General features: G+C 37.4%; 1 protein-coding gene across 6 annotated transcripts; it reads right to left on the bottom strand.

Moving 5' to 3' along the window:
* Positions 1–937: 937 nt before the first annotated feature.
* Positions 938–17,410, bottom strand: LOC128879034 (oxysterol-binding protein 1). Of its 6 annotated transcripts, none has more exons than XM_054127823.1 (12): positions 17,288–17,410; positions 15,745–15,906; positions 13,755–13,820; positions 10,365–10,570; positions 8,593–8,846; positions 7,904–8,096; positions 5,197–5,474; positions 4,517–4,752; positions 4,154–4,430; positions 3,684–4,063; positions 3,373–3,593; positions 938–3,303 (listed from the first exon to the last, which is right to left on the bottom strand). In XM_054127823.1, the coding sequence occupies exons 2-12, from the start codon at positions 15,870–15,872 to the stop codon at positions 3,161–3,163; spliced, it is 2,382 nt and encodes a 793-aa protein (XP_053983798.1). In that variant the 5' UTR covers positions 15,873–15,906; positions 17,288–17,410; the 3' UTR covers positions 938–3,160. The 6 variants fall into 6 exon arrangements, with proteins under 6 accessions (XP_053983798.1, XP_053983793.1, XP_053983795.1 ...); XM_054127818.1 differs by lacking the exon at positions 17,288–17,410 and adding an exon at positions 17,137–17,281; XM_054127820.1 differs by lacking the exon at positions 17,288–17,410 and adding an exon at positions 17,137–17,281 and having other exon boundaries at positions 7,904–8,093.
* Positions 17,411–17,825: the final 415 nt, after the last annotated feature.

Genomic DNA, 17,825 nt, shown 5'->3' with positions numbered 1-17,825 from the left:
CAGGCTTTTGCAAATCTATAAATATAACAAAAGAATTAGCAACGTTATTGCAGAATACTCCTGATAGTGGTTCAAAGCTTGTCAAATGTTTCGCTTCTAATAGTCGAAACTTTGTTTCTAACCAAAAAGTAGATTAAACAAAATATTAATTTTATAAAATTTGATGAGCATGCGATGGGAAATTCGTCTCATTGTCAGCTTGTAGCCAATGAAATTATTATCCTTTTTAGATAGTCGGATTGCATAACTATAGAAAATATACAATAACAAGTACTTTGTACAAATTTGAAATGGCAACGATAAACACGTTCTAATTTGGGGAAATTTGATACGTGAACAAAATATCTATCGATCGATTACTTCATTGTACTCAACAAAATTCTAGTATTTTCAAAATTATAACGTGCAAGGTAGTCATACAATGAAAATAAAGTTGAAATAATACTTCAATACCGCTAAGTTCCAAAGTGTTCAAGAAAACTGTGGCAACGAAAACAGCGTATCTAACGCCTCGTGTCGCTGATTACGATAAATAACGAATGTTAGAATATATTTCGCTTGGACGTCATAAAATCGATGACGCACAATGGCTCGTCGGAACATGGAACTAGAAACACGGAACTAAACACGATGAAACAAAAATACTTTGACAAAATAATTCGTTACTTACGACAAAATGTTTCATCGACGCTCGAATCAAAGGACGTTTAATGGCGAGAATTTTCGTGCTAACAGGAAATTGATTTGACTCGTCTAGTATCGGAAAAGAACTAAGGAACAGTTAGAGTAGAAACTTCGCGCGCGTGGTATATGAAATCAAACTAAATAAAAGTTCCAGGCTTAGTTTCGCAACGCGTGAAATAATAATTGAAGATTTTCAACGACGATAACTAAGTGGATCGATCGTTGGGTAATAATAAGTATTTCACGGTAAACGTTACCCGTTCAAGATCTTTTTTTTAATTTGTTACAATAAATCAATACAATTTGTTCGATGGAACAAAAGGCTACGGTTATTTATCGTATAAATAATTGCACCATTTGTGCGACCAACGGGTGTTACATAGGAGATGCCGAAAGGCAATCATGTGAATGCTACAAAGATATTTTCGTTTTCTTTTTTCATTTTTTTGTAGCGAAGCATTTGTATTTTATCGTTCCACACGAATAGCTAATGTACAAGCACTATATAATCCAAACGTTTGTTCTATTCGCCTTATCGTAGTTTCTTTAAATTATTTTATTTTTATAGTTAATTTGTATTTATATGTATACAGATATATCCGATTATTATCAACTATTAAAATTATAATACAGCCAAATACTTAATCGTAACAATCATTGTAAACACTGTTTGCAAGCTAGATGTTCCGTTCAATATCGTCCTACACAGAGTGGAATTATATAATTGTCAATATACAAACATTATGAACAGAACAACTGTACGATGTGCTCATAAGAGGGATATACAATGGGTTTTATTAATTATCATATGTACATATACGGGCATACATGCATACATACATACATACATACATACGTACGTACGCAAAATCATTCGCGCTCAATTGCGCGCTTTGTACCTGTGTATGAATGTGTGCGTGTCTACATACTGTAGTTTGGAAAAGGATTTAGTTTGTAATGACTGGTTTTCTTCGAGTTCTCAAGTGTTCTTGGAAAAGAACAACTTTTTACAATTTATGAGCTCTCCGGTGTGACATTAAATTCTCTTTACACTCTTCTTACATTAACATCGATTATACTTTGTAACATTAGCTCGACGGAGTGTATTAGTAATTAGGCTAGTATAGGCAACCAGCCTAAATTCGTGGAACATTCAGTGTCTACATCTGCACGGAAAATCGCAAAAATTTTGAAGCGTGCCCCATTACCACCAGTTTCTTCTTTCTCACATATGGACGCTACGGTACGCCCGGCTGTCGTTATAGATATATAGATCATCGAGTATGTTGAAACAATTGCCTCAACGCACAGAACTCTCCTCGTTGTTACAAACGCTTTATCCACAGGAACATTTTCTTCATAGCGGTTACAGATTGTCGCATCAGCGTAACGAATGCCGCCTCTTATCCAATCGTTTTCGTGTAAAGGCTAAGACGTGGCAGTCGAGTGAACAGTCTGGCCGCAACACACGTGTAAAATGACCAATGTGAAAAAACGCGTCGTCTACTGTATCTATTTTAAAATAATTCAATAAGGCTTTTAGACACATACAACGCGGTTACTTCTTATTTTACTGACGTACTCAACAATACTATTACAAAATTTTCCTATAGTTTTTTTTCAATCATTTAAATATCCCCAGCATCGTATCAAGCATCGAAAATACATTTTTAATAGTCTATGTAAGTACTTTCCGCGATGGATACGTAATAGCCATTATGTCGGACAGCTATGGCAATTTCTCAGAGTTGGTGTTTACGATCGATCTCGTTAGAACTTACAATCAGTACCGTTTCTATAAAAAGATTCGGTACATCTAAATTCGTTTGGAAACAAATTATGAATACTGCATTAGCATTAAGTGGATTCTCGTGATTGACTTGAACTCCCCAGTTAATTGTAGTTTTGATCAACATCGATGTTTCTGTCATAAAAATCATTGATTTTATTGCTATTTGAATTTGAAACCGAAGTAACAGAAACTCCTGCAGCTTATTTGGTTATTAATAGTATCTGGATTTCTTTGTGAATGTATTATTAAATATGTTCAGCCTAGCGGCAGAGCCTGATGACATGTACAGAAAATTTTTTAAATCTATACAAAAATTGTATGCAAAAGCATTAGTCGAGCCATGTGGACTGAATATAATAATGTTCTGATTGTTTAGAAAAAATGGGCGAATGAGAGGGATGCAGTGGTAATATAGACAGAAGGATGTGTAGAACAATAGGGGCAATGATATACTACAAAACGTTCGTCTTATGTGTCAGAATGCCAACATTGAACAGTTCATTGGAAGAAGGTACTGACTAAACCATGTCCCCTAACAGCCCCACTATCACGTCGGCATATTTTAGAAGCAATGATCTCCGAAAGTGATTTCTAATATCGACTATCTTCACTTTAAATGAATCCAAACATTTTTGCACTGTATATTGGCGGTCACATTATTAATTGATATATTTATATAATAAGCTAAAATATGCTCGGGCACCGTGACCAATCACCTTTACTCTTACACTCCCAATATTCGCCACCATATACGTAGCATACACTGTCTGTGTACGGATCCTGCTCTTTTTTGAACCATAACGGTTCGTAAGCTTCGTATGGTAAACCTAATATTAATTAAAATCTTTAGTGGTCTTCTTTTTAATGATACTATTATCAAAAATATTTATTAATACCTTGAGCAGCTGCTTTCTCGGCTTCGTGTTCTCGTGCGCGTCGGACAGTTCTCTGTTTTTCCTCTAATCGAAGCTTTTCCGCGTTCGCTTCATCCCATTGCCCATTTTCCATTAATCTTTGATCAGGCCTAAATCTAGAATCTGTCGGAGCTACTCCCTCTTCAGGCTCATTAAGTTGACACGCTAGTTCCGTGAAGTTGTAAAACTTTTCCGAGTCTTCACTGTGAACACAGATAAAGATAACTTCAATGTTAATATCATAATCTAATAAAATATGCAAAAAGAAAAAATTCATTTTATTAAATACTCACGGCGGCATACGACGTTTCCAAGCGAGTATATAAGGCCCTGTTTTATACACTTGATTGTCCAGTGTTCCAGACGTACTAATCACAGGAGCAATTTCTATTTTCGTGTCCCATGTACCTTGTACTACCCACTTTACTTCGTTATTTGAATTCATGACTACTCCCTTCACTTTACGCTGACTATCCCTCGAGAAGTACGAATACGGTGTGTACTTCAAATGGCACTTTATACCTTCTTTATGATTCACAATGTCTGTGTCGCCACTTTGATCAACCCATAATTTTCCTACTATAATATTGTGTACAGTGGTCGTGACTTTTCGCCATGTGTAATGCTGCATACCACCCTCCATTTCAAGGTGAGCAGTTCCTAATGGTATTACCTGTGTTGACACGCAAACAGTTACACGCGTATTCGATCGGATTAAATTAATGAATAATAAAAGGGAAATGTTACAATTCATAAAACTTACTTGGAGATATTTTCCACGGAATTTAGATGCCATGGTAAATTCTTGCCAACAACGCCACTTTCGCCCCTCGCAATGCTGTGCTAACATCGGTGGATGATGCGATACTTGCTCTGAAATTGCTCGCCATCCTAAATCATCGCAACGATCACATTCATACGTTTCGCCTAATAAAGGATTGAAAGGTTTGCCAGTTCTGGAAGCGGTTGTGGAATAGCTGGATATAGTAAATGCAGCCACATAAGCCATTTGCTCAAAGCTATCTGTACATTCTGCTGCCCTGTTTAAATTGAATCAAATACAATTTTCCTTTTCCCAATTAAATTACATACATAACATTTCAATAACGATCAATATTAAATATACCTGTCAAGAATATCTGCATATTCGTAATCTTCCGTAAGCCGCTGAAGCATGCTCAGCGGCTCCGAAAAATTGACGGGCATTGGAATTTTTGATAAATCTTTACCGATACAATTTTTCATAATGCTCCATAAATTTAACGGATAATTTGGTTTTTCAGGTACTCTAGTCCTTCTCTTCCTTTTGGAACCTGTCACCCCGGGGCTGCAACTGCTGCCATTATTGGTTTGCCAAGTTGACTGTTGCAAAACATTGAAGAGGAACATGTTATCAAAGATTGCTTTTAATCTGTTTATTAATTTTTACAAGTACCAAATTAACATTATCAACCCTTAGGTTTGAAGCTCATACAGTTATCTCTAAATAATCTTCATGAAGTTTCAGGAAGACCTAAATCCAAAAGCTGAAAAAGTTGATGTAGTGCTTATAAAGAGTAGTAAAAAATTAATGAACTACTTTTTCAAATCCATAAACACGAGGTCATATTATTATTATGAAAGAACATACTTTTGGTACGAGTAAACTCAGGATGTACAGGGAGAATCACCAGAGACCATGCAACTTTCTTTGTAGCATTAAAACTAACAAACATAATTCAAGTGTCAGTCATAGATGACTCATCCTGTATAGACACCCTTTGTTTGGTGATCAAAGGATTTGCAGTATTTGCAGTATTTACTTACATTGTCCAGATTGTCGGTATTATCAACACTGTTGGGAGTTTGTACTACTGTAGAATCGGTCACAATAAGAAAGGAGTTAGTACCGGCATTATCTGATAGTGGCAGAGGTGTCTGATCTCCTTCTGAACTTGAACCATCATCGCTACCTTGAGAGTCTGTTCGTTCTCTAGAATTGCCCGTTGCAGGAATACTTAACGTGAAAGTGTCTGACTCTTGTGCATCATAAAATTCTACATTATCTTCTTCGTCTTCCGATGGAGAAGTCGTAGCTGCCGTATCTGCAACAACAACAACAACAACATCATTAGCTATTTCAGCCTTTTAGTTAATTTAATCAGAAACTGAACACACACATACGTGCACGCGTATCAAGTAAACGAGATTAAGGCTGACCAATGGTACAGTTATTTAATTACAACCTTGCAACAAACTTTAAATTTCAAAATGGAGAAAACCTTCACGTGCCGTGAGTCAGTTTAGTCGTTGAGATTAACGATAAAACGCGAAAACACGACGTACAAACAGCACAGGCATTATCAATACCGTTATGCAATGAAAAATATATATTTCGCGCCAATAAGAGAATATAACACGACGAGACGAAACGGTAGCCAAAGTTGCCTATTCAAGCACCGAATTAATCGAATTTATTATTGCACTTTGCTTCCTTATAGGCACAGTGTTCGTTTAATCCTGCCCCCTTTTTATCGTCATTCACATCGCTCCTCTTTCTAACCGATTAATTCGTGGCGATGACAGCTGCTGCCATTAAATCGTGCTCGTCCTTTACCCCCAATCTCGGTCCACACCTGCAGTGCCAGTCGAAAATTAACGAGCAACGAAATCGCCGATGATCCTCGTGCACAAACGAAAACTAGTTACACGGAACAACATATACCGTGCATCAGGCCATGTGTCGTGTTCCGAGATCTGTACGTCTGTCCTCATACATTAGGACATTGCTAAAACTTTACTGAAGCTGTGGACCGTTATGATTTGACGACAAAATTCCTCCCCTTCGTCTCGTTTCGCTAGCGGTTTAGCATCTCCACGAGTCCTCTCTCAAGTGCAATCATCGGAAACATCGATGGCCAAATCGAAATTTATCACATCGAATTTAACGCGGTAGAGCCACGGAATAGAATCGTGTCAATAAAAACTCGCACGAAACAGCAGTTTGCAAGGCCATCTGAGCCTGATTAACCGCCAAGCTTGGGAGAATGGCAGCACATCCGTGCGCATATATGTATGCATCTACTATATAGAAGTGTGAGCGTGTACGTATATACAGCTTCCGATATACATCCGGAATATGCTGCATATATAGTCGACTTTGCATGCACAGATCACGAGCTATTGTCAAGTACGACAACGTCCGAATCAAGCAGAGCTTCGTGACTGCTATCTGGTTAGAGAGCGGCAAAGCACGGAATGGCGCAAAAATTCAAACCCATGTGCTTTGGGAAAGCGTATAAAGCAAAGTTGGATACATTTTTATCTCTTATAAAATGTCATTCGTTATCCAATTAACGTTCTTCTTCGAATGATGAAGAGGGGCAAGTGCATATTTATTCATTCGGTAAAAAGATAAACAGTAAAATGCGACAAACACCACACAAATGACACTTAATATATTCAACAAGATACACACCTCAAACACGTGCGTGCATTTAGTTTTCTTTTTGACGTAACGAATAAATATCTCATTGTCTTCGTTATTCGATGAAAAGGTTACTTGAGCAACGACTAACAACTTTTCGAATAAATCATTCAAATAACACCTAACTCTGATATAAAGCAAGTCGTGTGAAACAGAGTGAGCACCATTCGTGTAATAAATACAACAACCCATCATCCAGGAATTTTGCGAACCAACTGGCAGGACGCATACGCGATATTTCGCGTACATTCTCTATAAGAAGTGGGTCACTGTTACAGAGTTAGACTTCTATGGGCACAAACAGTATCGTTTCGTGAATAATTTATAGAGTAAAAGCTCAGCACAGCGTGAATAATGGAGGAGTATTAGGTTGGTAAGAAATTAATGTCGGTTTTTGAACTTTCGAACTGTGACGCCCGGTTTTGGGATAACAGTTCACTTTATTCTATTTACGTTCCAATATCATCTTACAGTGCAGATGTCGCGCTGCATGCTGATAGGTGTTCTTTTGTTTTTACTGTTAATTTGTGCTCACTTCAAGTTATTTACTTCGCAATGGATACTAAGCAAGTCAACTGGGTCATAAAGCTACAACTGCGACTCGTAATATCAACGATGCATATGGAGAAGATACCGTAAATGAATGCACGGTACAGCAAAAAATTCGGTTCAAAAAATTTCGGAGTGGAGATGAAAGCCTCGAAGATGAAGATGGTCGCGGACGCCCTTCTGTCATCGACGACCATTTGAAGGCACTGGTTGAAGCTGATCCACGAACAACGGTTCGACAACTTGCATAGGAGTTGGGTGTAAGCCATCCAACAGTTATTGACCACCTGAGACAGCTAGGAAAGTCAAAGAAGCTCGAAAAATGGGTGCCGCATGAGTTAAGCGTAGACCAAAGACCGACATCATTTTCTTACCAACCTAATATTTAATTACTTATTTCTTTAACGTTATTGTAGATGAAAGCGTGTAGTTGCATCGAAACATTAATTGCGGTACTACTTGTATTAAGGGAGAAAAGAATGTTTTAAATTAAATTACGCGAAGGTCTGTGCCCCCCTGCTGGAACCGCCGAGGGAATTGCATGCTGTGCAGCCTCTTCCAGGTGGGAGTGCTGCCTCGCCAGTTGTTCAACCATTTTCTCTATCCGCACCTTCTGATCCCGCTCGTGCTGCAGCATCTTCTTCCACTTGGGCTCTTGCTGCTGCGCTAGCTGCAAATACTCATTGCTCTTCTGAAATCACAATTTGTCCTATTTTCTACGCGACCATTATACCTTCGTCGACAATCTGCAAGATTAGTATGCTGCAATGCGTACATTACTCGTAATACATGACAATGTGCAATAAATTGTAAAAAAAATTGTGCAAAGAAGAGATGCATAGAGTTCATCCGCATCGAGCATGTTTATGAATGGACCACAATCCCATTCATGCAGAATACAATTACTCGATTGCTTTGCTGTTTATAAGAGGATTAGTAGTTTAATCGAATTTAATATTTAAATTATGTTTAGCTGATCTGCCGTAGTAAAACGAGATTATGTAAATATAATTTGTTACAGTTATGAACGAATAGCATTAACAACTGATTTATTGGATTATAATTGTTTAGGATTCAGTTCAGTGACTAATCACTGCATTGTTTGATCTAGTGAAGGTATCAATTATATCTCATTCGCTAAACACTTTCAGCTGTATATTGCTATTAACGATGGTCTTTCAACTTACATTAACCATAGCACCGGCAGCGATGCGAAAGAGCGTGGCTCGTTCGCTGACTGTCTTTATTTTTGCCGCTAATTCTGGCGATGGAGGTTCGAGCGATTCGAGGTCGTTTAAAGCACGTTGAAGCATAATCCCTTTGCTGTTTATCAAGTCGTTGCAGGCCTGCAAGTCTTCTAAATGTTGAGACAGGTCCTTTATCACCGATACTTGCTCTGGCTTCTGACTGTCGTTATCCTGGAACTCCTCCTCCTCTTCTTCTAGAACAAATTTCACTTTACATAACGAACCTGTCTTAATGCCATCCGCCACATTATGTTAAAGATACTTTTTAAAATATACAATAAATTATAATTATTAATGTTACAACGTGTAAACCCTGAACAATGACCAATAACGCAAGTATGATTAAATCTTGCATAAATTCTGATTATAAAACGAATAATTAAATGAACCAAGAACATCTGTTGTGAGTCATGAATTATAGGTCGATGTAGATAAAACGAGATTAGCGGAATACATCGTGTAATGACGGTTTTGCGTTAAATATATTGTAGATTCGAGTCCATTTAAATAACCTTAACAGTGCTAAACAAAGAAATGAAATAGCTGACTAATTAAGATAAACATATATATAACTCTACTTAAGATAGACCGCGTTTCCCTTCTATGTGTTGCGCAAATCACAATGACTTCCTTTCGTGTTATCTTTTATCGATACACTCCATTTTCACGGCAATTGAAACAATAAAACATACAAATTTTTCATTGCCACGAGAAAAGATAAATATACTAGGAAGAATTTTTATCGTAGAAATCGGAATAACAAGCAGCCATTATTAACTATTTCTTGATTGCTGCTGACACAGTACTACCATATCTGTTAACGAGTTAAATTGTTGACGCAGCGATGTGTCTTTTTTTCATACAATTTACGTAGAAATATAGATGAAAAGAATAATGAATCATACGCGATTCGATAACAAAGAAATTGTGACCTATGATTGAAAATATTTTAAATTATTGTCGTATTACATAAATCACCGATTCGTCGACGACTGCGTGAAAAAATGTACTGACTCTCAATGACGAATGTCTTATAAGAGTTGCTTTAGACAATTGCCTTTAATGCTATACCGTACAGTCTACCAAGTGTTAATAGGTTCATCGCCGAAGGTAACAATTGATTCTCATCGAGAATTCGCACCCATTGCGATATAAAGAGAGAAAGAATCGGGCATACGTTCTCTGGACCAGAGTTGGGTATTCCTTAGTGAAAGATATGAACAACTGTCTTGATCTAGGACTACAACTTAAAATTGTTTTCCTATTGGAATAGAGTTACAAGCATGATTTTTGTGGAAGTATACAATTGTTTACAGGCAATATCATCATTCGTTCAGGTACCACTTTACATAGATATTCCCAACTCTGTTATAGTCTACAGCTCCATCGCACTTCTTGTTTGAGATCTATCGATTGAATTGATTTGAATTGGTCTATCAATTGAGTTGACCAAGCTATATATGAACTTCCCCTTGAATTACTTGCAAGCAAACTCGCTATTCGCTCGAGTGTTTACTTATTACTACTTCGAGATCGATAGGCCCAACTTTCATCCGGTTCGGAACTGTAACTGGCAGCATTCTGTTTCTTAGAATTCCGCTTGGTCAATTGAAGCGATTATGCTGATTCCTTCTCTCTCTCTAATACTAATGCTGAAATGATTAGTTCCAATAAAGGCAAATGAAAAAGTATCATGATTTTATCATACAGACCAGATTCCATGACTTGAATAGCCTTGGCCTTCGCTAACTCGAGAGCCGTGACCCACTGTTGACGTTCTACCTCCGTCGCCGCCTTGATGTGGAAGGTTTGCGTACCACCGTTACTCACAACAAATGTGCAAGCGTCCACGGTGTGTATTAAGGCTCCGTGCAAGGATATCGTGCCACGGCACGTGTGTGACATCTCCGCAGGATTTCTAAACAGAGAAATTGAAAGGCGACAGTTCCGTGGACAGATTCTTCAGCTATTGGAAAACCGTATGACACAGAGAAAGACAGACGTGAGTTTGCAATAAGTCGCTTGCTACGTTCGCAAGCCGGAGGTTTATCCAAGCCAAAGAAACAGCTTCCGATTCGCCCAGAGAATAATGTACACACATGTGACCGCGAAAGAGAGCAATTGGCACTTGAATAAGATCGTCGGTGATTCTATGATGCATCCTGGATATCAGAGGTGAGGAAAATGTTGTTCGAATAATGGACGACAAATAAAATCAACCTGTGTTTATTCATGATCACTATTCGATCAGCATAATCATCATCGATGTCAGAAGTTGGCCCTTGTAGATTTCATAGAATCACCGAACGAAAGAATACCTTCATCGTGACATACATATAGGATGTAAATAAACTATAACTGAAAACTTCAGGGATCGATCTCACTCGATTCTTAAGCAAACAAGTCTAAAACTAAACCGTGTCGCAATACTTTGATTAGAAAATCATTCATGTTTGTTTCTGTTTAATACTATTAAAGTTGGATCAAATTTAATAAGCCGTTCGAGGTCACCAGTATGTAACAGAGGGGTAAAAAGCGCAAACTCTGAGGCTTGATCAGTCGGAGGGAGCAGAGCGTATAGACGAGAGATAGAGCAGTGGAGGGGACAGCCAGACGACACATGAAGTTAACTGGCTCGATGACCTTGAGCGGCCAATTGACTTTGATCCAACTCAGGCCCGGAAAGTGCGTTCATCGAGACCGAAAACGGATAAAATTTTGTTCTAATAATAAATGAAAACATCGGCCAACACCGATCGAGACTTTTTTCTTTCTTTCGATCGTGTCAATCCCTGAAACTCGTGTTTACAGTTTCGTTGCATCCTGTATATGGTAACGATCAAACGAATACGATAGTCTGCTTTAATCTGTGACACCGTGGTGTATATGCATTAGGGCGGAGGAAATGAAATGCAAATATTAGTGGAATCGATTACTCTTTTAAGCAGTCCCATTACCATTATTATTCGACACGTCACCGTTCCTACACGATTATACATAATATTGCGATCGCTCTTTAAAAGGTGCAATCGTTGAGGAAACATGGCTCTTTTCTTTCTTGTCGCGGGAGAAAATAAATGTTCGTCCTCGCGAATCAACAAGGACGAAAGATTCTTCTAATTAATCGTAATTGGTAGATGATGTACAAGAAATAAAGAAAAGAAAAAGAAAAAAAGAAATAGAAACAATGCTCGAGAGTCTGCCTTGCGATCGAGAAAAGGGGGCAGATTATAGCTCGCGGATGCATGCACTCCGAGGGTCGATGGAATTAAATCTAGCACGCAAGGGATCGAGAATTTCGTACTCTGCGAATGGAAACAATTCATGGTCATGCTAACGCGTTCAGAAATTATTATTGCATATTGTTCTCCAACTAGCGACAGTCTATTTCACGATACTATAATGTTCGGCAAGTACTTTTCGATGCGTTTCCTTGATGAGATGTATGTATGTGTGTATTTAAATTTCAAATACGACCGGTTGCAGAAATTCACGGGGATCTCTTGGAGGGCAGGTGTGAAACATAGTAATAAACATAAACGGTGCAAATAAACCACACATCGACGAGGATACGGAACGGTTTGTCGAAGTTGCGAATTAACGAGAACGGATGGAAAGCGTGAACATGTTTTATCTGCTGTTTCATTGCTCTAAAAAAATAGTGCGAACATTGGAGATCGATTCTCCATTAATCGGTAATTAAAAAAAAAATTGAAAGGGATTAATAGGAGCGTTATTATTCGTATTAGGTTGTCCCAAAAGTTTCTTTCGCTTTATTAATAAGAAATACATGCACAATAGTTTATGTTTTATGTTACATTACTGAATTGTGCACGATTCATTTTGCTCCATTGCTGTTACAACATGAATATCTATGAAATTAGATTGTCTATTTATATAAACACGACCACAGAAAATAATTGAGTGCAACTCGCGAAAGAAACTTTCGGGACAACCTAATACGTTATCGTTACAGCGAACGCTCCTGTTTAATTATTCCTTTCATTTTTTTTTTTAAACATTCTATTGTTACTCGAGTAAACATCTATCTATGCACGACGAGAACAAGATTGAATGAAAACGGCTTTGACACAATATTATAATAAATACAATAATCAGTGTTTTCCAAAGCGTGAAACTCTTCCTATTGATACATTAAAAGTATACTTTCAAAGTTTGGAAATCACTGACATAAATTGTATCGGACAAAATCATCGTGCAACGCATCTCAGAAGGTCTAACGTTGTGCTTTTACCAGCTTCCATTAACATACAATTCATTTCTTCTGCGTTTCAATGAAGTAGAATTGAATTTTCTTTAAATTTTGGGCTGTCTGGAAAGTTCATGGCGATTTTTAGTAGGCGATACAGGTCTGAATATATCAGAATGGCTGAAAACAAATAAGATGTGTACATTCCTTAAGAAGTGGAAAGGTTGTGGAACAAAATGGTACATATATAATTCAATAAATATACATCAAAATTCAAATATGCCTTTGAATTTTTCTTAAAAATAGGCATGAACTTTCCGGACAACCCAATAGATCCTCCAAAATGAAATTCTACATCGTTATGGCATTCCCAACCGGCGAGTAAAAGCTTCATTCACCGAAGACCTTCAGGATACCTCCTGTACGCAACTGGAACTAACAACAAACTCAAGCAGTGTTCGATATTACGCGCAGCACGAATATACGCGCGCACGTACACATAGATACATAAATAATATAAGATTTTACGTATTCTTCCCTCTCTTCGGCGAAACTGAGATTTAATTAAGAAAACAATTCGTGAAGTGGGTGAGGGAGGGTACCGTTCATAAATATTAGAAATACAATACCAACGGCGAGGTAAGAGATGTACAGGAAGCAATTAAAATTATTAGGAACATTGACGATATTGTACTAATGACGTAGCTTTAACGTTTATGCATATATATTTATATATAAATAATTATATATATATATAATATGGTAGGCAAGGACTATGTAAGTGAAACGAGAATGAAACTCCAACATCGTCTTTGTCTGTTTAATTACAAGTTCGATTCAAAGAAGAGTCAGGATATTTCGGTTTTTTTTTGTTTTCGAGAATTTTACTTACTCGGAGGCTCTGCCAGCCTTCCGCTTGCGTCGTGTTGATATCTTTGGCCCCCCTGTTGGTTCAGCCCTAAACAATCCATAAAACAAATAGACCCCGTTCACATTGTGTAATACTGTAGCGAAGCGATATTTTACTTTTGTCGAAAGAAAAAAGTTTCTTTCTCATTCTTCTGCCTCGCCCTACGCGGATTCTCCTGAGGCCGCGTTTGCCGTCAGATAGGATATTAAATATTCTTTGTGCATTTTCTTGTTAAACTGTTGCTCTACCACGCTATCTCTCTCTTCGAACAGCATACGGTGCAAACCACCGCGATCGTGCGTTGCGTGTACACATTTTTGTGCGAGAAGCCTTCACGACGTCCACGTTTCAAGTGAAACTCAACATTCGCAGAACATTCAATAATTTTTCATGACTTATATATATATATATATATATTTTTACTTTTTTTGCGATTTTGAAAAGCATTGCAAACTCAAATCACACAACTGTGCCAAGCGGAAAATCAAAAAGAAGATCGTGGCAATTGCGTGTTGTCAGGGAACGCGGATGTTCTAAATATAAAGAAACGGAATAGAGGAATTTCCTCGCGTATATAACCACACGTATCCGTCGAATCGAAGAGCGCTTGTATCCGCGATCGATAACTAAGATCGAGATTTCCTTTCCGCGTGAATAGACGACAGAGATGTGCAAAATTCGAATAACGAATAAAGCGTAAACAACTTTTGATCTGTTGTACACGATCGAGCTGTTTTACATCGATTAACAGTTATTATACAGAGTTTCCATTCGTATCAAATTCTGCCCATCTCTGATGAACGAAAACTGTATCGTACTCTTCTGTAACTCTTCTGTAACAAAGTATAACGAGGCTAATGTTAATAAATAATCCAACGTAAAAGTCTCACACCATGTTTGAAAAGAATAGAAGGCAAATATGCAATAAATTTTCTCTGATGCGTGTGACAAATGTAAGCCAGCTTTTGTATGTACAAAAATATCCTGCCTTTGCTATAGATCGGTGTTATTAAATATTTTACAATATCTCAACACGAATTTCATTGCTAGAACTAAAATGAAGAAGTGTAAAAAATGTAGACATGAGTCTCGGATGAAACTAGAATTAGATTCCGTTAAGAATACTTGGATAAACCGTATTGATAGTAGTATACGTGACAGAGCCTGCATTGGCTGTTTATATACATGCATTTTCAAACTGTTAAATATTTAGTACAACACTTTCGTTTATTATGCTTTTGGCACAAATTGTTTACAGCACTGATAGAACCTTAAGCATGATTTTACACTATATTGGATACACAATACAAACTGTGAATGTTTCCTTAAATACAAAACTTATATGGTATATCACAGAGAAATGTATATATAGATTTGCATCAGCACAGTTCACTGTACTTATTACTTGAATTAATAAACAAACAACTTATGAAATTTATGGTATGCAAAGAAAAGTGAGAACATAAAGAAACTGAACTCTACGCCTAAGCAGGCATAATTGATGTAACATACATAAATAAAATACATTTCCACAACAAATACACTTCTACTGATTTCGATGTTCATAAAAAGTGACTGTTATCATCGACATTGCTACGTACCCATCTACCAGACGGGCAGTAAAGATTATATGCACAGTTTAGTATTGTTTCTTTTCAAATTTCCTTTCAATATTATATAAAACTAATATAAAAGTATTCTATGATATGCGTCGAAAACAAGAATTTGGACGAGACTTCAAAGAAAGGAACAACTCTGTATCGTGTCCAATCAAGTAACTCTCGTAATGATTGTTATTGTTGTACCGTTGCAAAAAAAAAATAAAAACAGCAGGATTACGGGATAAAAACTGCCGCAAAGTGATTCTCGGATTATTACGAGAACTAGTCGCATCAGTTTCTAGCATGACTTTACACGGCGGCTATAAATTGAAGTAATTAAAAACGTAGCGTACTGACACGTAGGAAACTACCTGTAATACGACAGTAGGCCATTTGACAGGACGAACCATCTTCGTTGGTAACCTTTTAAATAATTAGTCCATTTAAATAGCCAGCCTTTCATCTCCTGTGTACCGTGCTGAGCCTTCGGGTCTCCCATTTTACAATACGTTGCGTGTTCACACGCGTTTCTCCTGAAATTACAATGCACTCCAATATCTGCGTACACATCACCCGTGTCGTACGGCCACCATTTTGATATTTTTCTGGGCCCACGGACTTGTTCGTTCTCGGATCGAAATACAACTTATACACACTGTTTGTCAGTCTTAATGCACCAGCGGCGATACCAACGGACTCGAAACCGCGCGTCTTAAAAACACGATATTCGAAAAACGATATGGATCCTCCTTTCGCACGGCGTGATAACCCGCCACGTTCTTCTGTGACGGCGCCTAACCTTTATTACCGAGTCACCTATACACGGTGTCGCAAAATATGCAGACATGAACGAGAAAAAAAAATTAGATAAAAAAAATGTTGAATCAAATTTTTTGCACGCGATCCTCGTCTTCGGGAAAATCGATATCGAAAAGACGTTGCGGCACGCGCACGCTCTATTAACGAACTTCAAAGTCTGAACTTCGCTTATCTTTGACGTATCTACACGCAAACTTCCACATTAACGTTGTTCTGGGAATTTAACTTATCATTAACATATTGTTTTTTTAATTATAAATTAATACTATATTAAATGCAAATGTGTTTCGTCGAATCAGTTTTGTTTACATCCATAGGTGACTTACGTATTTTTAAAGTCGTTTATCGAAATTTGCAAAAAATCGAGCCATGTCTTTCTAATAAAAATTAACTGTCAACTTCTATTCCATGTTTTGGTACACCCTGTATAGTGCTCATACTTGGCTATATACACCAACACGTATAAATTTGATTACGGGTAATCTGTGATTTTGCAGATTTCTCAACGTTTTTATTGTCCCGTTTTCTTCTCGATCATCGCGCAAGGAACAACTTCGATTGAAAATAACGTGGAAGTGAACAATAATCGATAACGTCGGATCCTTGTGCGAACAGTTTCGTGATTTAAAATTTTGACAAAACTTTTTGAACGCTCGACATATGCTGAATTATTTTGGTTTTCATGTCGTTCGAGTTCCAAGGAACAAAAATATGAATTTATAAAAAGATGTACGTTTTCGCGAAAACAAATGAAATCGCGTAATGTTGCTGTCATACTCGATGGTTTTCTATTGATTTAATACAAAAGTAGCGTTATCTGCACGTGCTATAATTCTACTCAGACAATGTGACCGCGAAACACACGATAAATTTAATGTCATTATTAAAAACTAATGTGGACGGATTTATCACGCCGCGGGAGGATTAGCAAAATTATTACGTACTTCTTGAAACGAGCACGCCAACGAGAATATACTCGTTCTGTCATTTGGTAAAATTTTTGTACGATCTGCACAGATGAATCGTTCCGCTCGACGGATATGTCATGAAGAAAAAGCACTCGCCACACTCTTCGATTAGATGCTTGATACTGACCATTATCTTCAAACCGAACCAAGCTCTTAATTTATCCGAGCAGATCGCACAACGTAGGAACTATGTACTCGAGTGTCTCTTTATTCTACTGTACAAAGAATATGTTACGAATTTCGATGTATTAATAGTTATGTAGTCAGATCACGTGCTTATAATATATCTGTACGAAGCCCAGAAACATGAATATCAAGATTAGCTACGTGTATTTGTCGTTTGATTAGGATAATTTAATATCCCTTATTTCGATAGGATTTAGTAAAGGAAGGTATGAGAAAGGTGGACTTCGTCGTTAGACTACTTTATCGATTACTGGCCAATGAATTCCAACGTTATCGACATGGTTTTAAGTCTGTATTCGCAGTATCAAAGTTGGAATTATACGAATCAAACGTTTCTTTTAATAAATTAAAAAATATTAATGTACCTCTGATGTAATACATTCATATTAATACATTCAAAGTTATACTTGAGTGATAAGAGTTTGTCCCTAAGTCAAGGCGGGTCTCATTCGTTCAGGGGCCTATAATTTACCGACTTT

This window comes from Hylaeus volcanicus, chromosome 6 (genome assembly GCF_026283585.1).
Source record: "Hylaeus volcanicus isolate JK05 chromosome 6, UHH_iyHylVolc1.0_haploid, whole genome shotgun sequence".
NCBI lineage: Eukaryota > Metazoa > Arthropoda > Insecta > Hymenoptera > Colletidae > Hylaeus > Hylaeus volcanicus.
The sequence above is the reverse complement of the archived record's forward strand: the minus strand, read 5'-3'. Positions and strand labels throughout refer to the sequence as shown.

Bases quoted from the DNA above. Each gene is read 5' to 3' on its own strand.
- LOC128879034 (XM_054127818.1), bottom strand. From the start codon at position 17,180: ATGACAGAACGAGTATATTCTCGTTGGCGTGCTCGTTTCAAGAA. The intron at 8,847-10,364 runs GTCTGTATGATA...AATTTGTTCTAG, and splicing joins TATTCAAGTCATGGAATCTG to AAGAAGAGGAGGAGGAGTTC. The intron at 3,304-3,372 runs GTATTAATAAAT...AATTAATATTAG, and splicing joins CGAGAAAGCAGCTGCTCAAG to GTTTACCATACGAAGCTTAC.